This window comes from Syngnathus typhle, linkage group LG9 (assembly GCF_033458585.1).
Source record: "Syngnathus typhle isolate RoL2023-S1 ecotype Sweden linkage group LG9, RoL_Styp_1.0, whole genome shotgun sequence".
Lineage (NCBI taxonomy): Eukaryota > Metazoa > Chordata > Actinopteri > Syngnathiformes > Syngnathidae > Syngnathus > Syngnathus typhle.
In genome coordinates, this window is record NC_083746.1 from 215,544 (window position 1) to 238,031 (window position 22,488).

The following is a 22,488-nucleotide window of genomic DNA, read 5'->3' on the forward strand; positions in this document are numbered from 1 at the left end:
ACTCTTTTTGAAAGAGCAAGGCGTGTTTCTGAACAGTGCGGCCGAGATCCGAGGACCGTGAACCGAGAAGCGTTCGCGGAAACACCGCTCCGAGTGATGCGTGTGAATGATTGCCCATCCCTACGTGACTCACTTGGGACTTGTTGCTCACCTTTAACTGCAAGTTGCTTTTCACGGTAAGTGTTGACCTTCATGCGAATGGACTGGTAAACCTGTCCAGTGAAGGAGAAGGAGGACTTTGAGACGCCTCCCTCCGATGTCATCTCGCAGATGTACTCTCCCTGGTCGCTGTCGGTCAGGTCGTGTATCACGAGACTGCAGGAACCGTCGGAGTATTGCATCTTAAAGCGACTGCTCTTGGAAAGTCGTCGACCGTTGCAATACCACGACACGTCCTTGACGCTGCTCTCGCAAACACAAGACATCTTGACGGAGTCTTCGCAGGCCACAGCCGTCAGCTGACTCACGACTTTGGGTGGCTTGGGGGTTGGAGAGTCATCAGCTGGCGGTGACAGGACCCTCTTTGAGGACATGGCAGGAGGTGGAGACTTTATTCTGGTCGGAGATTTGACTCCCTCTGGTTCAGGGGACTTCACAGCCCTTGGTGACTTGATTCCAGATGGTTCTGGGGACTTAATGCCTCTTGGTGTTTTGATGCCAGCGGGTTCTGGGGACTTGATCCCTTTAGGTGTTTTCATTTCTGCAGGTTCAGGTGACTTGATGCTCCGGGACGTTTTAGGTTCCTCAGCTCCCGGTGACTTGACTGGTGGCGGTGACTTAGGTCCTGGTTCAGGAGATTTAACACCCCCAGGAGACTTTATTCCCTGTGGTTCAGGTGATTTGATCCCAGGAACTGGTGACTTCACACTCGGTGTCTTCCCAGCCGGCGTTGGTGACTTGACACCCGGTACCGGTGACTTCACCCTGGGTATTGGTGATTTGGGCTCGGGGGACTTGACGCCGGGTTCTGGTGTCTTCACACTAGGTTCAGGGGACTTGACGCTGGGTGCTGGTGACTTCACAGTGGCTTTTAAGGGCTCAGGGTGCGTCACATCTGGCTCCAGAGACTTGACACTTGGTGCTGCTGGTGGCTTCACAATAGGTTCAGGGGATTTGACGCCAGGTGCGGCTGACTTCACATTCGGTTCAGGAGACTTGATGCTAAGTGGCTGTGACTTCACCCTAGGTTCAGGAGACTTGACACTAGGTAGCGGTGACTTCACCCTAGGTTCAGGAGACTTGAGGCTAGGCGCCGGTGACTTCACACTCGGAACAGGGGAAGTCACCAACGGCGACGTTGATGTGACCGAAGGCTTCGGTGACTTCACACTGGGTTCTGGGGACTTGATGCCCTTGACCTCTTTGGGAACGGGCCTGAGGATGGTCAAGGTGAATTGAGCCTCCTGTCGGCCCGCCGAGTTCTCTACGATGACTGTATAACTGCCCTCATCAGAGGATGTAACACAAGAGACCTCCAGGTTGGACTTGTACTGCGAGGTGGTGACTTGAAGACGGTGGGAGGTGACAATGGTTTTCCCCTCGTGCATCCAGATGACAGAGGGCGCGGGCGCACCATCAATATCGCAGGAAAAGCGGGCTGTCTCGCCCGCGGCAAGGGTCGCAGACTGTGGCTTGGTGAGGAATCTAGCCGCGACAGTCGGCGTCACTCTTTGGGCAGAAAGCTGCTCGGACGATACAGCATACTTTGACTTGGTTCCGGCTGTAGTGTGTTTTTCAGAAAGGGCAAACTTGTCCGAGGAGTAGGAAGAGGCAGATGACAAGTATTCAGTAGAGGCGTACTTGATGGATGCGCCGTAGCGCTCAGCAGACGAGTACCTCTCAGAAGATGCCCCGCCGTCGTACCTTTCTCGAGTGATGTCTTCGCGTGTCTCAGATAGCTTAGTCTTGCTTTCTTCCACTGCAAAGTGGCTCTCCGATTCATAGCCAGTTTTGAAGCGGGACGAGCTGTAGTGATCAAGTCGAGTCATTTCGGGGACGATAGATTTAGGAACTTCCTCATCCTTGCGGCGAGAAGAGAAAGTGGTGTAGGCACCTCCTGCCACATCCAGAGTGGCGTAGTCCGAGGCTTCCCCTCTGGCGTTGGAACAGAAGCAGCGGTATGTACCGCTGTCCTCCTCCTGGCAATCCAGGATGGTGAGGGTCAGAACTCCGCTCATGTTGCTGAAGATGTATTTGCTGCTGGTTTCGCAGATTCCGTTTCCGTTGTGGAACCACTTGACCTCGGCCACCGGCTTGGCTTGGATGTTCAAAGTGAATTTGGTGTCCTGGCCTAGTGGCACGCGGTGAGAGCGCATCCTGACGGTCACGCGGGGCCCGTGGTCCAGGCTGAAAGGCGACTGACTCACCACCTGGTACGTCCTCTCAGACTTCAGAGCTGCCTTTCTCGCCTCGTAGCGGGACATGATGTCAAAGCGGGCAGAGCGCTCAAAGCGAGAGGTGGAACGGGAGGACCTCTCGACAGACCTAACGGGGCTCGGAGACCGAGGACGAGTTCTCTCTGGCGTTGGAGATCTCCTCTCTACAAGCTCGGTCTCCGCTTCCGCCGCAAGTCTCACGCGAGCCGGTCGGATCAACTCGGAGACCGGGCGCATCAGCTCAATGTAGGTGGGGGACAGTGAGCGCCTCCTTCTCATGTACTGAGAAACAGTACGCTTTTTCTTCGTCTCCGCAATCTCCAAAGCGTCCCGTCGTATCTCTCGAGACCTTTCTTCGCGCTGCACCGCACGTCGTTCAATGCGAACCGGACTGACCGCAGGGGAGGCAGAAAAGCCAAGCTCCAGTTCATCCTCCAGCATCATCTTCTCCTCCTCTGTCCTCCTGGAGGACAGATCGTCATCTGCAGCGCTGATCAGTAGCTCCTCGTCACTCAAGTCGCCCAAAGATCGTCTCCTGGATCTGAACGAAACGGCGGACTCGGGGGACGGTGAGCGGCGGGCAGGTCTGACAATTTCCAGGTCGTCTAAAGTCATTTTTGGAATTCGCCATCTTGGCCTGTACTGGTCGGTGATCCTGGGGAGCGGCACGACGTAGAACTGCTCCCACCTGGACAGGCGGATTCGCCTTTGTCGCTTTTGCACAAACCTTTCACTTCTCTCTGAAACCAGATACTGCTCTCTCAATTTGCGATACCACTTCATGTCAGAGAGTGCGACAAATCGCTTAATGACTTGGTCCTCACGCAGAGCTCGGCGGTCATGAACGACAGGTTCGGGAATCTCATAGGGCATGAAAATCCTTCTCTCGTCTTCTAGTTTCCTGGTCTCCGACTTGACCACAGTGATGTCGAACTCGCCCTCGACGTTCTTGGTGCTGACGGCGGGCTTGTACATCTCGGCGGCAAATCTCAGAGCTTCTTGTGCCGTCGGATTCAGCGGCACAATCTCCTCTGTGGCAACAATCTTCTGAGCCATTTTGTTGGTCTTTTCAATCTGCTTCTGGACGCATCTGTATTTCTCCTCCTCACTCTTGTACTCTCTTCTGGTGTACGTGAGGCGGTCCACGCTCAGGGTCGCCTGGCAACTCACAGAGCCGGCACAGTTGGTGGCGGTGACTCGGTAGATACCGGAGTCCTCAATCAGTGTCTCCCTGATGCACAGAACATGGTGGTCAGCGTCCTCTTGGATGACAATTAGCTTTGGACCCAGCTGGAGAGAATGGCCATCCTTCTCCCATTTCAGGGAAGGAGTCGGGATTCCAGACACTCTGATATCAAAGCGGACGCTCTCCCCTTCTGTACATTCAACATTGGCCAGCAGGCGCTTGAACGTGGGCCTCAAACTTTCCTCTGTCACGGGATGTGGTGTCACGGTGAGACGGGCCTTGCAGCTGTCTTCTCCAAACTTGTTGTGGGCCATGACCGTGTACTCGGCGTCGTCGCTCGTGTCCAGATTGTGGATAATCAGCTGGTACAGGCCCTTGTCGCTCAGGAAAGTGTACTTGGGGTCACCGTCGGCGGGTGAGATTCTTTCGCCGTTCTTCAACCACGTGACACGAGGATCGGGGTGCACGGTAATGGTGACGCCAAAGCGCACGTCTTCGCCAATGTAAGCGCTGCGGTTGTACAGTGGCAGTGTGAACTCCGGTGGCCTGTAGAGGATTCTGGTCTTGTCAACCCTCCTTCTTAGTTTCTTGATGGAGCGACTCACATAGTGCTCCCTGATGCTTCTGACTGTCTCGACAAAGAGCTCACCATACGCACTATCCTCGCCGTCATCAGTCAAAACCTTGCACCTGTAGACGCCGTCGTCACTCTCTTCAATGTCCTTCACATATATGCTGGCAAAACCGCTGTGGTAGGTGATCTCGTACTTGGAGCTTGAGTGTAACTGGCGGCTGCCAAAGTACCACGTCACCTGTGTACTTTGGTCAAAGCTGGCAATGCTGCAAGTGAACCTAACGTGGCCACCTTCCTCGGCAGAGGCGTGCATGACAGGGCCGGCGCGGAGACCGTGATATTCGCTGGCGATCTTCACTTTGCCTACAGACAATCCTCTCAAGTTCTTGAAGGCGCCGCCGTAGGCGACGCGAGCTGCCGAGACAATGGTGTCGGTCCTCTTTACCACCGAGTGGTAATACCTCCTGTGTCTCAAAGTCCGGATGACCTTCCTGCTGACGTGCTCCATCTTCATCTTCAGCCACGGGTGCTCCAATGCCTCATGAGCAGTCATACGGAGCTTTCTGTCCTTGACGAGAAGTCTGTCCACAAAATCCATAGCCTCTAAACTGATGTCCCTAAATGCGTCAGCGTCAAAGACATATTCACAGGCGCAGATGTTCTCAACCGTTTGCGTGACAGATTCCGCAGCAAACGGATTGACACCACTCAGCAGCACGTAGGCAAGCACACCGACGGACCACATGTCAGTGGCTGTGGTGACCAAATCGTGACGGTGGACCTCCGGGGCGCAGTACTCTGGGGCTGAGAAGAACATTCGAATGTTTTCACCCGGTGCCAGCGAACGAGCCTGACCCATATCGATGATCTTGACAACTTTGCTTTTCCTTGTGGCGTAGACAATGTTGTCTGGGCGGATATCAAAGTGGCCAAAGTTGTTGCTGTGCAAAAACTGGAGAGCCGAGCAGACCTGTCTGAGATAGAGGACAATCTCCTGCTCGGTGAGCTCAAAGTTGCTTGTTCCCAGGCGCTCGAAGATGTCAACTCCAGAAATAAATTCAAAGATGAGGACAATCTCCTCCATACTTTCAAAATACTCGTGCAGGTAGATTACGTTCTTATGCCTTGCTACGTTCAAGGCCTCAATTTCCCTAAGAACCAGCTCACGGTCAGTTCCTTTGACCTTGATGAACTTGGCCATGAAGGTCTTCTTGGTTGCAATCTCCACACAACGGTGGACCACTCCAAATTGACAACGAGCCAACTCCTCCGAAATGGTGTACTTGGAGTGGAGCTCCTTGATCTTGAATGAGTGAGCCTCTTCTTTGCTCATCTCTCTGCTTTCGTCCACTTCCTCATCATAGTTCCTGATCACAGACTTGTCCTCCTTTGTGGTAATGGGCTCCGTCGGTGCAGAGGGAGGACTCAAGCCAAACTGGTTCTCTGCAATAACGCGGAACTGATATTTGGCCTTGCCAAAGATGTTGAGGATGGTGGTGCTGCAGTCAGCAGTCTGTGCGGCGCGAATCCACCTGTCCGCAGAGGTGGGACACTTCTCCACAATGTAACTGATGATGTCACTCCCGCCATCGCTGGCAGGGGGCTCCCAGGCCAGCGTAATGGAGTCTCGGGAGATGTCGCTGACCACCAGTCCTTTGGGCGCTTCGGGAATATCTGCTATGCTCACCTCGATGGTCTGTTTGTCCATTCCAAACCTGTTTTTGGCAGTGATGCTATAGTAGCCCGTGTCCTTCTGCTGCACTCCCTTCTGGAAGACCAGCGATGTAAAGGAGCGAGTGGCGATGATCTGGTGATGGGGAGAGTTGGAGAGGATCTCCTGGCCCTTCTGCCAGGTAATTGCCGGTTCGGGCTTTCCCGAGATGGGGATCTTGATGGTGATGTGCTCACCCCGAACAGCGCGGACTGCTCCCATTCCTTGGAGCTCCTTTGGCAGGTGAATCTTGGCAGGAACTGCAATTAGCACAGACACGCACAGCACGGCTCAATCTCAAAGCGATCACCATTGAAAGGATCGTTCCGGCTAGTTCTCGGCGACTCCTAGGTCTACCTTCCACATCCAAGTTTGCTGTGGTGGAGATGGAGCCTGCAGAGTTGGTCGCTCTGACTTGATAGACTGTGGCGTCACTCTCGTCAGCGGCAGTGATGACCAGTTGGTAGTAACCGCCCTTGAACTCAAGGGCTTTGATTTTGGCTCCGTCAGCCTGGATTTCCTTTCCACTTCGGTACCACTTGACCACAGGCTTGGGATGTCCCACCACCTGCACGTAGGTGGCAAAAGAATATGAACTTACGATGATAACTGCAAGACGTACAAGGTATGCATTGTCAAAAGATATCGAGGTAAGCACCTTGGTAACAAAGGTGGCATTGGCATGGTATTTGACAGTCATGTCTCGGATCTCCTCCCTGAAGCCGGGAGCACGCAGAGACTGGTCGGACTTGGGCACAATGGGCTCTGAGACTTCGCTCCAGTCACTCTCTCCACCCATATTCTCGCACTTGACACGGAACTCATACTCAAAGCCCTCAATTAGGCCTGTGACCTCGAAGCTGGTCTCCACAATCTTCTTTGTGGTGACTGACATCCACTTGTTCTGCTTCTTCTCACGCTTTTCCAGATAGTAGGCGGACACTTTAGCGCCACCGTCACTGCTTGGTGGCTTCCAGCCGACAACGCACGAGTCCTCGGAGGCCCTGACGATGAAGGGTTGCTGTGGTATGCCAGGTTTTTCTGAGGACCACAGAAAGCACCATGATGTGATCAAAGCGGAATCAAAGACAGATCACTTTCTTCTTTGTAGCTACGCGACTCACCGAATGGACTCTTGATGATGACCACTGAGGGAATCTCCAGAGGCTCGCTGACACCGTACTGGTTCTGAGCAGAAACTCTGAAGTAGTATCCGGCACTCTCCGCAAGGTTGGGTACGCGGCACGTGGTTCCAGAGACAGAAGAGGACACGAGGTTCCACACTTCTCCCTCCTTGGCCATGCGTTTCTCCACAATGTAGTTGGTGATCATGGCGCCGCCGTCATCTTTGGGAGCCTTCCACCCGATAATGACGGCGCTCTTCAGCAGAGCTTCGACCACCACCGGGCCCTCCGGGATGGACGGCTTATCTGGGTACGTCGCAACGGGCACTTTTAGACTCTCAGCAATGGCGACGAGATGACACACATCATATCTTCAAGTCATACATAGCGCTTTACCTTGGATTTCAACCCGCAATACTGTATCAACGGTGCCAAACTTGTTGCTCAGCTGCACTTTGTAACGGCCGGCGTTGGTCTTCCTTTGGACGTTCCTCACCACCAGGTGGGTGTAGCTCTCCGTGTTCTCAATGATCACTTTCTCGGACGAGTTCAGAGGCTTCTTGTCATAGAACCACATAATCTGGGGAATGGGGCGGCCGATGTAGACCACATGGAGGCGGAGACTGGTGCCAGCCCCGGCATAATATTTCTCTTTCAGAGGGAAGCCGGGGTGCAGCTGAGGTGCAGCCTGTAGCAGCAGTTTGCCGCTGGTCTCCATCTCCCCGGCTTCATTGATGCCCCTGCAGGTGTACAGGCCCTCGTCTTCCTGCTCGTCTGTCATGATGCTAAGGGAGTGGTTGCGGCCATCTGAGCTCATCTTGTACTTGCGACTCTGAATCAGCTCTTTGCCATAGCGGTACCACTTGATCTCTGGCAGAGGTCGGCCGATAATGCCGCAGGACAGCGTGCCAGACTCTCCGAGTTTGGTTGTGACGTCCGTGATGTCTTCCTTCAAAGCCGGAGCCTCGCCGACTGCAGAACATCAGTCAGAGTCAATTTCAAGAAGTACATTTGACAATGTAACCAGAACCACTTTTGAGCAGTGAGACGAACTTCATAATCGTCACTCACCGCTCAACTTGGTTTTGATACCCATGGACGTGCGCCTAGGCCTACTGAGTCCGGCTTCGTTCTCGGCCAAGATTCTGAACTCGTACTCCGTGGCTTCCATCAGGCCCCCCATGGTAAACTGGCGGTCCTTGGAACGCTCTTTGTTGCACTTCTTCCAGGCGCTTTCACCGGACTGCCTGTACTCAATCCAGTACCCCAAGATCTCCTTCCCCCCATCAAAGTCGGGCCGTAACCAATGGATGGTAATGCAGTCTTTGGTTACAGAGATGACGTCGATCTCTCCCGGTTGGCTTGGTTTGTCTGTCGAGAAGATATCAATGAGTGTGTCGATTGGCAACAACAACACAGGTTGAATTGATTAGCTCCCGGGCACCATCGTGGGGCATTTACACACCGAATGGATCTTTGCAGACCACCGACTCGGACCCAGGGCCCGGCTCACTCTGCCCGACGTCATTCTGTGCCACGATTCGGAACATGTACTCCGCATCGGGGATGAGGCCGGTGACATTGTACATGGTGGTTGTGATGTGAGTCTTGTTGTGGCGGACCCACTTCTCTGTGGAAACCTCCCTCCTCTCAACAAAGTATCCTGTGACACGCGAGCCACCGTCGTCCCGGGGCCGAGCCCATGATAGGGAGACTGAGGACTTGGCTACGTCCATGATCTCTGGAGGATTGCTGGGGGGTTCCGGCGGGCCTTTAGATAAATAAGAATGAGACAAAAGCTGATAAGAGAGTTTGGACAGCCATACATACATACATGCTTTCAATAAAGACAAACAGCATTGAGGGTGAGGGTGGACGGCCCCCGTTTGCCACACAACCAATAACGAGTTGAAACGGGGAGCGATGAGGTCAATATTTCCCATATTTCACAAGACAAAAAGAAAAAAAAATTCAACCAAGAGAGCGTTTTAAACTTGGAAAACTCCTCAATTGGGGCATCTTCAAGTCACATCACCACTTGATATTCTCGCTACTCACAGAGAGGTGTCTTTGCTGTGACAGGCTCTTCGGACTTCAGAGAGCGGCTGACACCAAACTGGTTCTCGGCAGAGACCCTGAAGTGGTACTGCATATTCTCTTTCAGGCCTTTGACCACCAGGGAGTTCTCTGTGACCCGAGCGTCCACCGTACACCAAGCAGCCTTGGGGACTTCGCGTCTCTCCACGATATATCCGAGGAGGTCAGAGCCTCCGTCGTCAGACGGGGGCCGCCAGCTGACTCGGACTGATCTGGCCTGAATGTCGTCGAACTCCAGAGGGCCCTCCGGCACATCGGGACGCCCGATGACCTTCACCTGCAGATATAAGATATAAGATTAAAAAGAACTGACGATGGTTGCAGTTCACAGGACTTGTCCTTACCTTGATGTACACGGCTTTCCTGCCACATTTGTTCTCCAACAGCAGGTCATAAGTACCCGTGTCATCTTTGTGAGCCTCTTTGATGACAAGCTCCGTTACGTCATCATTGACAGCGATCATGGCCCGGTGGGAGATGTCGCGTCCATCCTTGGTCCACTTGCACGTAGGGATGGGTTTACCAGTGAAGGGCACCGACAGGCAGATGACTCCTCCTTGGCGCACCACGTAGCCCTCCTCATATCCACTGTCCAGCTTGTATTCCGGATAATCTAAGGAAGACACAGAGGAGATTTGTGTGGGATTGAATGCGGCAAATGATGTACGACACTGTACAAATGATCACATGAATTTATCTTACTGAGCATCTCCTGGACTTTGACAACCCCAAGAATCTCTGCGGGTTCTCCAGTCCCACCAGCATTGCAGGCGATGACTCTGAACTTGTATTCTGCACCTTGCGGCATGTGTGTGAGGGTATACTCGCACATTTTGGTGGGTGTGGTGTTGCACAGGGTCCACTCCACCTGGTCCACCTTTTGCATCTCAACAAAGTAACCGGTGACCACAGAGCCACCCTCCTCTACAGGAGGCAACCAGGCCAGAGACACGGAGGTTCTGGTGGTATCTGTGACTTTGGGATGACCTGGAGGACCTGGTGGCGCTATTTCACAATACATATAGGGTCGATCAGATGGACTTCTTCACAAGTACAAGTGTGTAGGTTTATCATGTACCTATGGGGTCCATGGCAACAGTGATGGCAGAGGTCTCGCTGGGTTTGCCCGTTCCTCTGGAGTTAATGGCTGTGATGCGGTACTCGTACTCCAGGCCTTCGATCAGACCGGAAGAGCGGTACCTGGTCATGGTCACTGGGTTTTTGTTGATCCTCAGCCATCGGTCAGAACGAGGCTCCTTGCGCTCAATGATATAACCGGTGATGGTGGAGCCACCGTTGTCCTCCGGCGGATGCCAAGTGAGGGTCATCCCCTCGTGAGTGACGTCGAGTACCTCCGGTCTGCTCGGAGGTCCAGGGATGGCTGCGCAAGTCAACCGCAGACGAATTAGGAGGGGGGGGGGGAAATCGTAGGCAAATCAAACGTTGCTGCTGAAGGCGTTATCAGTTTGCGCACTCACTTTTGGTGCTCTTAGATTCCACCACTTGCGACTGGAGGAAGCCACCAACACCGAAGCGGTTCATGGCGGCAACGCGGAACACGTACTCTATTCCCTCAGAAAGTCGAGTAAACTTGAAGCACGGTCGGGTCACCGATTCTGAGACTGTGATCCAGCCGGGGCGGTGAGCATCGCGCTGTTCCACCACATATCCGCTGATGTTAGCGCCGCCATCCTTCTCTGGAGGTTGCCAGCTGACTGTCACTGATTGGCCATCGACCTCGACGACCTTCATGGGGCCGACCGGTATGCCGGGTTTGCCTGAAATAGCACATGAAGAGAGGGGTCCAGGTCCTCACACTGCAAGCAAATACTCGAAAATCACTTTGATGTCGATTCGGAGCTTCTGCCAGCCTACCTAGGATGACCACTTTAATAACTTCAGTTGCCACACCGATGGCGTTTTTGACCTTAAGCATGTAGTCTCCTGAGTCGTCGATGGTGGTCTCACGGATGACCAGATGGCTGTATTTGCCATTGCTTTCTGTTTTGATGCGCTCCAGGCTGTCTTTTAGCTGGACACCGCCAAAGAACCAGGAGCAGACCGGCTGCGGTTTGGCCGTAATTGGCAAGTTGAGATCGATGGGTTTACCACTGGGGACGTAGACAATCCTCTGAGGAATGCTGGTCATGTCGATCTTTGGCGTGACTGGAGGCAAACACAGAGGTGGGTGGATGCATCACGTGAAACGATAACGGTGGGGGACCATTCTACAGCTGTGAAGGTTTGCTTCTCTTGGCCGACATACCTTTGATTTCCTGTACGGTGACGGGGGTGACGATGTCCACGGCCTCACCGCTTCCTCGGCTGTTGCAAGCTCGGACTCTGAAAAAGTACTGGTCGTTCTCTGTGAGAGACTCGACAGTGTACTGGGAGATGGAGGCCTTGACGGTGACCACTGTGGTCCACCTGTCTGTTGACACCCTGCAGGCTTCAATAATGTAGCCCGTCAGCCTGCTGCCGCCTTCATGCATGGGTTTGTCCCATCGCAGAGTGACCGAAGACTTTGTGACGTCAATGACGTGGAGGCTCTGAGGCATCGATGGCATTTCGCACACCAGCACAGCCTCAGCTGTCTCGCAGGGCTCACCGACGCCATAGATGTTCTCTGGTAGTACTCTAAAGAAGTAGTGCGCACCCTCCTCCAGGCCAGTGATCCTGAACAGGGTCTTTCGACACTCTGTGGTGACAGTCTTGTAAGACTTCATGCTGGCTTCTCGTTTCTCGATGATATAGTTGCTGACGTGAGCGCCGCCGTCAATAGTTGGGACGTCCCAGGTGATGACAACTGACTCCTTGGTATAGTCCTTCACTCTCACAGAAGCTGGAGGACCAGGAGTGTCTGCAAGGGATGAATAGAAAGAGTTCAATTCGACCCCAGTTTCGAAGCTGCATTCCGAGAATCTCTGGGTGTTCACCTACCATAGACTTTGACCAGGATGGTTGCAGACTTCTTGCCTGACGGGTTCTCTGCCTCCACTACGTATTTCCCAGAGTCGTAGCGGTCAACCTTCTCCACAATCAGCATAGTGTAGCTGTCAGTGGTCTCCAGGAAGCCGCGGCTCTGCAGCTCCACGCCCGTCTTCCTCCAGGACACAACCGGTGTTGGGCGTCCGCCGACAGTCACAAAAAGTCGCAAAGTTCCTCCAGCACGAAGACAAACAGTCTTCTTCAGGTCCTCGTCCAATTCCAGGTCAGGCATTTCTGCGAGTAGGCGGTGTCATCAGAGCCAGATTGCATCATGAACAATGTCCTCTGGGCAAGACTTACCAATTCTCTCCAGGGGCTCGATTTCAGCGCTGGGTTCACTGAACTCTCCTGTGCCGTTGCTGTTGACAGCTGCCACCCTGAATTGGTATTTCTTATTGCCGACCAGACCGCCGGCCAGATACTCGTTGGTCTTGAGAGCCTTGGCTGTGGCGCGATACCACTGCTCGGAACCCTCCTCTAGGATTTCCAACACATAGCCGGTGACATCCGAGCCGCCGTCGTACATGGGTCTGGTCCAAGTCATGCTGATGCTGTGCTTTGTTGTGTCTGTGATGCGAGGCATTGATGGCGGAGCTGGGGTGTCTACAAGGGGATGCAAGCAAAATTTAGGATGCTGTTCAAAATGCACCTCGGAGGGGATCAGGGGTGTCTTGCTCAAGGACACTTTGACCTCTGGGTCGGGAGATGACGACCACGCTCACTCGGCTTTTCTGCCAGTACTCGGGTTTACTCTCACATTTGTTCGTTGTATTGAAAACTCTGTCTAGACTCGATATACTGTACGTGTTCTCCCAGTGGCAGTCAAGGTTGTCCTGCAAAGTGCTATAGAAATTAGATAGCAGGACTGACTGACTGACTGACTGACTGACTGACTGACTGACTGACTGACTGACTGACTGACTGACTGACTGACATACGCTCTATGTACAAAAATAATATATCCTCGCTGAGTATACTTCGAAAATAAAACATGTTTCTATAAATAAATCAAAGCTGAAGCCTGTCCAATTGAGCCTTGCACCCTTCAATCTGTCCTATGTGTGACTTGGAAAACAAAGCTTGGTGTAGATCCACAAACAAAGAGAGTCTCACAGCTGGGATCTTTGAGGAGGATGTATGGCGAGGCGTCGCTGGGCTGGCTGTCTCCCGCCGCGTTGACGGCCGTCACGCGGAATTGGTATCCGCTTCCTTCCAGCAGGCCCGTGATCTTGAGGCGCGTGTCGTAGATGGTGTAAGTCTTGTTGACCCGCGTCCACCTGGTTTGCAAAACGGGGAACCAGCATGTGAGAGGAGCACGACGAGAACATAGACGACGGGCAGAGGCAAAATACAAAACACAGGAGTTAAAAAAGCAAGAGCAAAGAATATGAGCTAATTCGACAATAGACAATCTAATCTGACAATAGACTTGGAAACTTGGACGTGGCAAAGTCAACTCAAGAGTAAGTACCATCGACACCCGTGGCAAAACGTCATACTGTCCAAAGCCCTCCGATGATGTTTTTCTTTTGAAACGGTACGGAATCATAAGCGGAATCATGAGCAGCATCCTTCCAGCTTGAAGTGTGTGTTGCTCAAACCTGGTGCTATTCTTCTCCCTCTTGTCCACGAGGTAAGTTTTGATCTCGCTGCCTCCGTCACTCTCTGGCTTCATCCACTCGATAATGACGTGTTCCTTGCCCACGGCCGTGGCCTCTGGTGTGCCCGGTGGCGATGGCAAAGCTGGAGTAGAGACAAAATAGACACAAAAATGAACTCCAACTTGTACGACTCCAGTTGCCCTGTGTCATTTGTTTATTTATTGACCCAATTACTGACTGACGGACTGACGTCCATTGGAACTTTCTTGAAAATAGACTTGACATTTCCTTATGATGTACCTACTGTTTGTGTCTTGGCCTAAGCCTGAAGGGACTACACCTATTGTATTGGCCCGAATATAAGACGGTGCTTTTTGCATTGAAACAAGACTAAAAAAGTGGGAGTCGTCTTGCATTCGGGGTCTAGACGTTACACCCATTCACAATGCTAGATGGCGCCAGATATTTTTAAAGCGAATGCTGAACTTAACTCCGCAGGCCAAAGCAAACCCCTGTCACAAAGAAGAAAAAGAAAAATAGCTGTTCGAAAGGTGCCTATGTCGATGTTAAAATGTTGGTTACCTCAGCTTATCGTCATTGTTGGAGCTTGCCCGCAGCAGTAAGTTAAAGGTTGCTGGTATCCACTGAGTATGTTGCTGTGATTGTGCGCGTCGTTGACACAAAGTGAGTGTGTTGTGTTGTGTGACGTCACAAGTGCTGTATTTCTGTCTGTTGCCCCCACAAACCACACACACGCTTCACACAAGAATCACATTCACTCCCCCTGTGAGCCACAGTGCCTGATACTTTTTTGCCAATAATTCAGTCCATAAAGCCATCATAACTGAACCACGTCTTTCCTCCTGTGTTCTGACCGACACCGGGGGCGAAAAGAGCGTAAGCATCCGAGCCAACCCTAACCCTCCCCTATACGGTCCTCAGTCTCCCCAACAATAGCGGGAGCAGTTGGCATTATTCGATTGCAATGTTTTTCCCTTAATCAGATTTGTTGCAAGTTACAGTTCGACTTCACTTTGATGGTTAATGCAGTTATTGCAATTTTGTCGTTTTATCACAGTAGATTGCTTTATTTACATTTGAAAAACCAGAAGCCATTCATTTACAACTGTGATTGCACTTTAGTTGACATATTTAAATGTTCAGATATTAAGATGTCATAGACAGTTTGTGAACGAGCCAAAAGAACATGCTTTTTCTCTCAAATATATTGTTATAATCATTTGTTTCAGATGTATGGTCATGATTTTCTGTCTAAAAATGAAATTTGGTCATCAAAAAGTCTTTGTTCAAACTTGAGTCTTGAAAAAGAGGGGGTGGTCTTACAATCAGGGTTGTCTTATATCCGGCCCAATACGCTATTTCTGCTGCATGCACCTTAACTGCGTGCATGTGTGTGCTGAATGGAAAGTGGCTTTGCATACACTTACTGTAAGCATTCCTGGCTATGACCGGCTCCGATTCCAGTGGAACACCAGGTCCATACTTGTTGACTCCCCGCACTCGGAAGACGTACTCGTTGCCCTTAATCAGCCTGGTGCTGACACAGGACAAGCTCTTGCACTCGGTCTCCATGATGACCCAGTTGAGACGACTGGTCTCACGGCGCTCTACGATGTAATGGCTGACAATGTCACCGCCGTCTTCCAGGGGGATCTTCCAGGACACGGTGCACTTCTCCTCCGTCACTCTGCTGATCACGATTTTATCAGCTGGGGGCCCAGGAGTGTCTGTGAGACACCAAAAGGTTGTCAGTTCAGAGTGTCTAAGTCACCTTTCGATGATTGTGCAAGCACTCCGCGCAGATTTGTAAGTGGTGCCTTTCTATTTTGATGGCTTGTTTCCGAATAATAATAATAATAATAATAATAATAATAACTGGGATTTATATATATTTATATATACACAAGTCCAAATTTGTGGCACACCTTCCGCAAAAAAACCCCAACAAACACCCTAGCTACGGTAAAGGTTTAGTCAACTGACCCAGGACTTTAACGGTGACAGCCGCCGTCTTGATTCCATTGACGTTCTTGACGGTCAAAGTGTATCTGCCCGTGTCAAATCTGTCACAGTTCTTAATGACAGCCATTGCTCTTGTGCTCGTGTAGGTCAGTGAGTACTTCTCGCCCAGATCCATGATCTTGTCGCCCTTGGACCAGTAAACGGTGGGTTCCGGTTTACCACCCACCGCACCATCCAGGACGAGATCGGAGCCGGCGGTGACAACAATGGTCTCGCCAATCAGCTTGCTGTCCAGCTCTGCTCGAGGAGGAGCTGAAGGTGGAGAAAGGCAATTTTTGTTCAAATCTGCTTCCAAGTCAGGGCCAACTGAAACTGAAAGAGCCAATGAAATAAGGAAAGGCATTCTCCATTTTAGAGCTTACAGTATTCGTCCTTGCAGGTCACGGGTCCAGTGGATACGGATGGAGCACTGTGGACCCCGGCGGCATTCTTGGCAATGACGCGATATTCAAAGGTTTCTCCCTCTCCCAGGTTGGTGACCGTAAAGTAGTTCTCCGTGATGGTGGCGTAGTTGCACTTGAGCCAGCGGTTTTCGTCCCACTCATCAGTACTGTAGACTTTCCTCTCCACCACATAGCCGACAAGCTTGCTGCCGCCGTCGTTCTCGGGCACGGTCCAGCACAGTGACACGGAAGAGCGAGTTATGTCTGTCACCTGAGGGTGACCGGGAGGATCTGAGGAGAGTAGGAGGAGAAGTTTTATAATTGCACACTGGTCTTTACGCTAGAAATTACGACCCTTGATCGTGGCCATTATTGAGCATTAAAGCTTTGCATGTGTTAAAAAGACAGGGTGCTTGCTACTCACCGACGGGGTTGAGCGCCACCACTGGTCTGGAGGCCTCACTGGCCTTGCTGATTCCGGCGACGTTCATGGCGTAGACTCTAAACTGGTACTCGAGACCCTCAATCAGGCTGGACACCTTGTAGTGGCAATCCAGACAAGGCAGCTTGTTCTCCCTCACCCACAGAATGGTATTACGCTCTTTCTTCTCAATCCAGTAACCAGTCACCATGCTCCCGCCATCGGCATAGGGCACATCCCATTTAATGCTGATGGCATTGGCGGACACAGTCACCACGTCCGGACGGGTTGGAGGACTTGGAGGAACTGCAGGAGTTCAGCAGAGGAAATCCTTAATTTACCCCCAAAAAACGCAGAACATTATAGGTAACGCGCGAAGCACAATCAAAACGTACCGAAAGGATGTTCAATGATCACGGCTGCAGACTCGATGGACTTGCTGACTCCAAACTTGTTCTCAGCGCAAACTCTGAAAGTGTACTCCATGTACTTAGTCAGATGAGTGACCTTGATGGTAGTTCTCTTCACGCTGGAATTGACCACTTGCCAGGAGGCCGAGCCCGACTCGCGCTTCTCCACAATATAATTAGTGATTTCTGTGCCGCCGTCGTCAGGGGACTCGGACCAGGACAACGAGCAGGACTCGGAGGATACACCGGAAACCACCACAGGGCCTGTGGGAGGGCTGGGTCTTCCGACCACCATCACAGTCACAGTAAAGGTTTTGGCTCCGGCAGCATTCTCCAGAGCCAGGTAGTATTTGCCGCTGTCACTTCTCTTGCTATCTTTTACTACCAGAGTGGTTCTCTCTTTGGTGGTCTTGATGGAAACTCTGTCTGTCTCGTTCAATTTCATCTCTTCCAGCCTCCAGGTGACTTTGGGTGCCGGCCTGCCGCTAATGGGAATGTCAACGGTGAAGGTATTGGAGGTCTTGCAGGTGATGAGTTGGTTGGTGATACCGCTGAGATCGGCGGTGGGTTCGATCCGAGGCTCTTTGATGAGCACCGAGGATAAGGTCGCCTGAGGCTCACTGATTCCCGCGTCGTTCTTGGCCTTGACTCTGAATTCATACTCTGTATCTTCAATCAGACCTTCCACCAGCATCTTAAGGGACTTGGTCTCCCCTGCGACAGACCAGAACTGTTTGTCCTCAGCTCTGAACTCCACGATGTAACCTCTGATGTGGCTGCCACCGTCATGTTCAGGCTTGAGCCACACCAGTGAGGCTGTCGAACGGCTCGTGTCGACAACATCGACTCTCTTTGGCGGAGCGGGTTCTTCGGTCGCCACGATGGGGTCGTTCATCTCGTGAGGTTCCCCCTGGCCAGACTGGTTAACAGCAATGACTCGGAAGAGGTACGACACCCCTATGTCCAAACCGGTTATCCTGATCATCTGCCGGGTGCACTTGGAGCTGACCTCTTGCCATGTGAGGCGGCTGGCCTCGCGTCTGTCCACAATATAGTGTTGGATCCGCGAGCCGCCGTCGTTGCTCGGGGCATCCCACATCATGGTTAATGCTCCGCGTGTAACATCCTTAAAGGTGAAGGCGCCTGGAGGTCCGGGCGTGTCCAGCACTTTGACAGTAAATGTAATGGACTTGCGCCCACTGTTGTTTTCTAGGGAGAGCGTGTACTTGCCAGCCTCGTAGCGCGTGCAGCTCTCGATGGTGAGAGTCGAGTGGGAATCTGTGCTCTTAATATCGGCCATCACCGGCAGTTCGCTATCCACTCGGGACCAGGTGGTCAAAGGAGTCGGTTTGCCCCGGAAAGCCACGTGAAGGGAGAGGGTGCCGCCATTTTTCACTGTATGCGTCTGCTTGAAGTTGGCATCGATGTCGAACTCGGGCGACGTTAGCCTGTCGAGAGCTTGCACAGCGCTGGGCATCACTGACGAGTCACCTTCCCCAGATCCGTTCACAGCGCTGACCCTGAACTTGTAAAGCTCACCGGCAACCAGGCCCTTGGCAGTGTACCGCTTGTGGAAGCAAATCTGGGTATTTACTCGATGCCACTCTTCGAGACTGGCCTTGCACATGTCAATATTGTAGCCAATGATTGGGAGGCCGCCGTCAAAGACTGGCTTGGTCCATTCCAGGGTGACAGAGGATTTGGTGGAGTCAATAACCTGATGGAGACAGAGCAGAGCAAAGCACAGTTACTGAACCAGTTGTGCTTTCATCATGCGGAGATCTAAAGTCGAAAGCAGATTCTGATTCAGTTTTTTGCTGTCTCTACGCCAACCTACCTTGATTAGGGTCGGGGCGCTGGGAGCACTGGTAGGCTCTCTGCATTTGAAGAGCCTGGATGTGCCGCTGGCCGGTCCGACACCGGCGCCGTTCTCCGCCATGACACGGAACTCGTACTCATTGCCCTCAGTGAGGTTGGTGACTCTATGCCTGAGCTCTGTGATGGGCCTTTTTGCAGAAACCTTCACCCAGCGCAGACTCTTCTTCTCACGTCTCTCCAAGATATAGTGTTTGATCTCATTGCCGCCGTCTGACCTTGGCCTGGTCCAGCACACGGTGATGCTGTTGCCGGTGACATGTGTAGAATCCGGGGTACCGGGTGCCTCGGGCACAGCTGTGCGCAAGAACGGACATTAACATTAGGCTGAGATGAGGACGAAACATTACGGCGCAACAATTCTTACTGTATTGCATCTGAGCAATGAAGGGAACAGAGTCCAGTGGTTTGCCAACACCAAACTTGTTGACAGCAGAGATTCTAAACTGGTACTCGTTGCCCTTGATGAGGTTGGTGGCGCTGAACGAGCAGGCTTCGCATTTGGAGGTGACCAAAGCCCAGGAAAGCCGAGACGTCTCCCTCTTCTCGACCACGTAGTGGGTGATGGCGGCGCAACCGTCATTTTCCGGGGGATTCCACCACACTGAGCACTTTTCGGCCGTGATGCCAGTGAAACGGATGGGACCTTCAACTGGTCCAGGGGTATCTGAAAAGACAAGGGATGGTAAACGCTCCAAATACGCACGCTTGGGCTCGTGCGCTCGTCAAGGAGCGACGGCGTGAGAATGCAGCAACCTTGGACTCTGACGTTGACGTCGGCTTTCTTGGCACCGGAGCTGTTCTTGGCCTCCACGGTGTAGACGCCACGGTGGTTCCTGTTTGCATCGCGAACAAACACGCCGCTGGTCCCGATACCAGCGGTAATCTCCATGTCCGTTGTGGTCCTCTTGTCGATTTCTTTTCCATCCTTGTACCACACAACTTGCGGAACTGGACGACCGGTGATGTTGCAGCTCAGCTTGACATTCTCTCCGGCTCTCAGCGTCAGCACCTGGTCTGGGGACCATTCGATCTCAGGAGAGACTACAAATTGCAAAGAGGACTAGTTAGCATTTGTAATGGGGAAAGCGTCTTTTTTTCAATCTTAGAATGCATACTGCTCTCATCCTTGGTCGTGATGTATCCAGAGGAGTTGGACGGGGGGCTAACGGTGCCCACGGCATTGCGGGCGATCACCCTAAATTCAAATCTGTCTCCAGCAGACAGACCGGTCACTGTAAATTGTGTCTCACTGATGTCAGTGAAGTTGCACCGCAGCCATTTCCCCCTGCCCTGGCGCCTCTCCACGCTGTAGGCCACAATCTTGCTACCTCCGTCTCGCTTGGGGATATCCCACGTCAAAGTGACCGAGTCTCGGGTCACATCGATGCAGGTCGGGGTGCCAGGTGGATCTAAGGATTTGTCAAATCAAACGTTGCTTCATCTGTGTCTGCATCAACAGATACGCCATACAATTCTAAGCATAGAAGTCCCAGGTACTCACCGACAGGGGCGATAGCAAGTGCGTGCTTGCTCTGCTCGCTAACCGGGCTGAGTCCGGCATTGTTCTCTGCATAGACTCTGAAGGAGTACTCGAGACCCTCCAAAAGACTGATGATCCTGTACTCTGTGTTGGAGATGATGGTGGAGTTGACCTTCTGCCACAGGAGACTATTCCTGTCTTTTTTCTCAACGTGGTAGCCAAGAATGGGCGACCCGCCATCAAACTCTGGCGCTTCCCAGCGAATGCTCATGCCATCACTGGTTACGTTGTAGGCCACTGGCCTTCCAGGAGCACCTGGAGGTTTGTATTGATGCTCTGCAAGGACCTCTGTGGAGATGAGTGACTCACTGACGCCATATTTGTTCTCTGCACGGACTCTGAACTGGTACACAGTTCCCTTCACCAGGTTTGGAATCTTGAAGGATGTTCTGACCACACTTGAGCAGACCATCTTCCAGATGGCATGGGAAGTCTCACGCTTCTCCACACTGTAGCAGGTAATCTCGCCGCCTCCGTCCTCTTTGGGCTCATTCCAAGAAATGATAATAGTTTCGGCCTTGATCTCGTCAAAGTGGATGGGGCCAACGGGCACAGAGGGGGGCCCGAGGACGGTCACCTCGATGTCAAAGTAGTTCTTTACAGCTCTGTTGTCCAGAACCAAGGTATACTGGCCTGCGTGCTCCTTCTTGGCATCTCTGACTGTAACCGCCGTCTTGTTGTCAGTGGTCCTGAAGCGGACGTTTTCGCTTTCCTTAAGAGGCAAATTGTCCTTAAGCCAACTGATGGCAGGCCTGGGTTTTCCCTTGAAGGGCAGCTCAATGTGGATGTTCTGACCCACACGAACGGCCAGCTCTCCGTTGGGGTAGTCACTGAGGCAAGCCTCGGGGGAAATGACAAAGTCCATCACTGTGATTGGGCCGATCTGTGAGAAGTCACTGGTGCCCTTCTCATTCTTTGCATAGACCCTGAAGTTCATCTCCGAATCCTCTTCCAGCTCCGTCACCTCGCATGTGCAGCGCTTACAAGTTGCAGCTAAAGTCCAGCTGACATTGTTCTCGTTTCTCTTCTCGATGACGTAGTCAGAGATGTGGCTGCCGCCGTCATGGTCGGGTCTGGTCCACTGCAGAGTGACGGAGGTCTTTGTGGAGTCAAGCACGACCAGGTCTTTAACTGCACCGGGGGTCTCAGTGGCTCTGACAGGCTCCAAGGTCTCACAGGTGTCACCCACACCAAACTCATTTTCAGCTGACACCCGGAAGAAGTAAGCGATGTCCTCCTCAAGGCCCGACACCTTATAGCTCGTATTGGGACACTGGTCCGTGACCATCTGGTACGCTTTCATGGTGGAAGCCTTCTTCTCAACAATGTATTTCGTGACAGGGGAGCCGCCATCAATGAGGGGAGCCTCCCAACTCAGCGTCAAGTTACCTCTGGACACATTCTTAATCATCAATTTTTGGCAGGTGGACGGACTGTCTTGCACCTTCAGGGAAACCGTTATGATCTTGGGCTCTCCCACGCCATTCTCAATCTCCAGCATGTACTTGCCACAGTCGTCGCGAGTGACCTTGGGAATTAGAAGGGTGGTAGCGCGCTCGGTACTGGCGATGGTGTAGCGGGTGTCGGCGGCGACGTTGCGCTCCCCGCGGCGCCAGGTGACGCCAGGGGCGGGACGTCCCTTCAGCGGAATAAACACCTCCACGTCACGCCCTGCCCGCGCCGTATAGTGGGTGGTCATGGGAACATCCAAGTCAACGTCAGCCTCCTCTGTCGAGAGAGAAATTTCACACAGACGTCAGAAGGAGCCAACCTTATTACTCTCGGCAGTTTTGCGTTTGTGATGTGAGGTTACAAACCCAGGATATCCTTGGCTTGCACAGGCTGGTACATCTTGATATCCTCTCCCTTGCCCTTGCAATTGACTGCAGAAACTCTGAAGAAGTAGTAGGTTGCTGGTTTGAGGTGAGAAACCACATACTCGCAGGCCTTAACTTGCGGGTTGACCGTCGCCCATTCTCGCTCCTCTGAGTTCATTTGCTCCAGGAAATAATGCGTGATCTCGCTGCCACCATCATACACAGGCTTCTCCCATCCGAGGGTGATAGAGGTCTTGGTTGAGTCCACCACACGCAATTTGGATGGCTCGCCAGGGAGATCTAAAGGCAGAGACACCAGGGGTCTAGCAGCTGTGATACG

General features: G+C 52.4%; 1 protein-coding gene across 1 annotated transcript in view; it reads right to left on the reverse strand.

The window, feature by feature from the left end:
* ttn.2 (titin, tandem duplicate 2) overlaps positions 1-22,488 on the reverse strand; it is a 163,089-nt gene that overhangs the window by 2,003 nt on the left and 138,598 nt on the right. The window contains exons 223-251 of the mRNA XM_061286865.1: positions 22,149-22,448; positions 20,293-22,059; positions 19,907-20,200; positions 19,545-19,832; positions 19,156-19,455; positions 18,751-19,085; positions 16,899-18,630; positions 16,507-16,809; positions 16,062-16,373; positions 15,661-15,951; positions 15,105-15,404; positions 13,657-13,798; positions 13,169-13,332; positions 12,356-12,658; positions 12,008-12,289; positions 11,334-11,927; positions 10,943-11,233; positions 10,546-10,845; positions 10,146-10,448; positions 9,770-10,072; positions 9,412-9,680; positions 9,029-9,344; positions 8,436-8,741; positions 8,042-8,341; positions 7,367-7,942; positions 6,971-7,276; positions 6,505-6,887; positions 6,204-6,414; positions 152-6,106 (exon numbers count right to left, since the gene is read on the reverse strand). Of these exons, the coding sequence (XP_061142849.1) occupies positions 152-6,106; positions 6,204-6,414; positions 6,505-6,887; positions 6,971-7,276; positions 7,367-7,942; positions 8,042-8,341; positions 8,436-8,741; positions 9,029-9,344; positions 9,412-9,680; positions 9,770-10,072; positions 10,146-10,448; positions 10,546-10,845; positions 10,943-11,233; positions 11,334-11,927; positions 12,008-12,289; positions 12,356-12,658; positions 13,169-13,332; positions 13,657-13,798; positions 15,105-15,404; positions 15,661-15,951; positions 16,062-16,373; positions 16,507-16,809; positions 16,899-18,630; positions 18,751-19,085; positions 19,156-19,455; positions 19,545-19,832; positions 19,907-20,200; positions 20,293-22,059; positions 22,149-22,448 (17,526 nt within the window). The remainder of the gene's footprint in view (positions 1-151; positions 6,107-6,203; positions 6,415-6,504; positions 6,888-6,970; positions 7,277-7,366; positions 7,943-8,041; positions 8,342-8,435; positions 8,742-9,028; positions 9,345-9,411; positions 9,681-9,769; positions 10,073-10,145; positions 10,449-10,545; positions 10,846-10,942; positions 11,234-11,333; positions 11,928-12,007; positions 12,290-12,355; positions 12,659-13,168; positions 13,333-13,656; positions 13,799-15,104; positions 15,405-15,660; positions 15,952-16,061; positions 16,374-16,506; positions 16,810-16,898; positions 18,631-18,750; positions 19,086-19,155; positions 19,456-19,544; positions 19,833-19,906; positions 20,201-20,292; positions 22,060-22,148; positions 22,449-22,488) is intronic.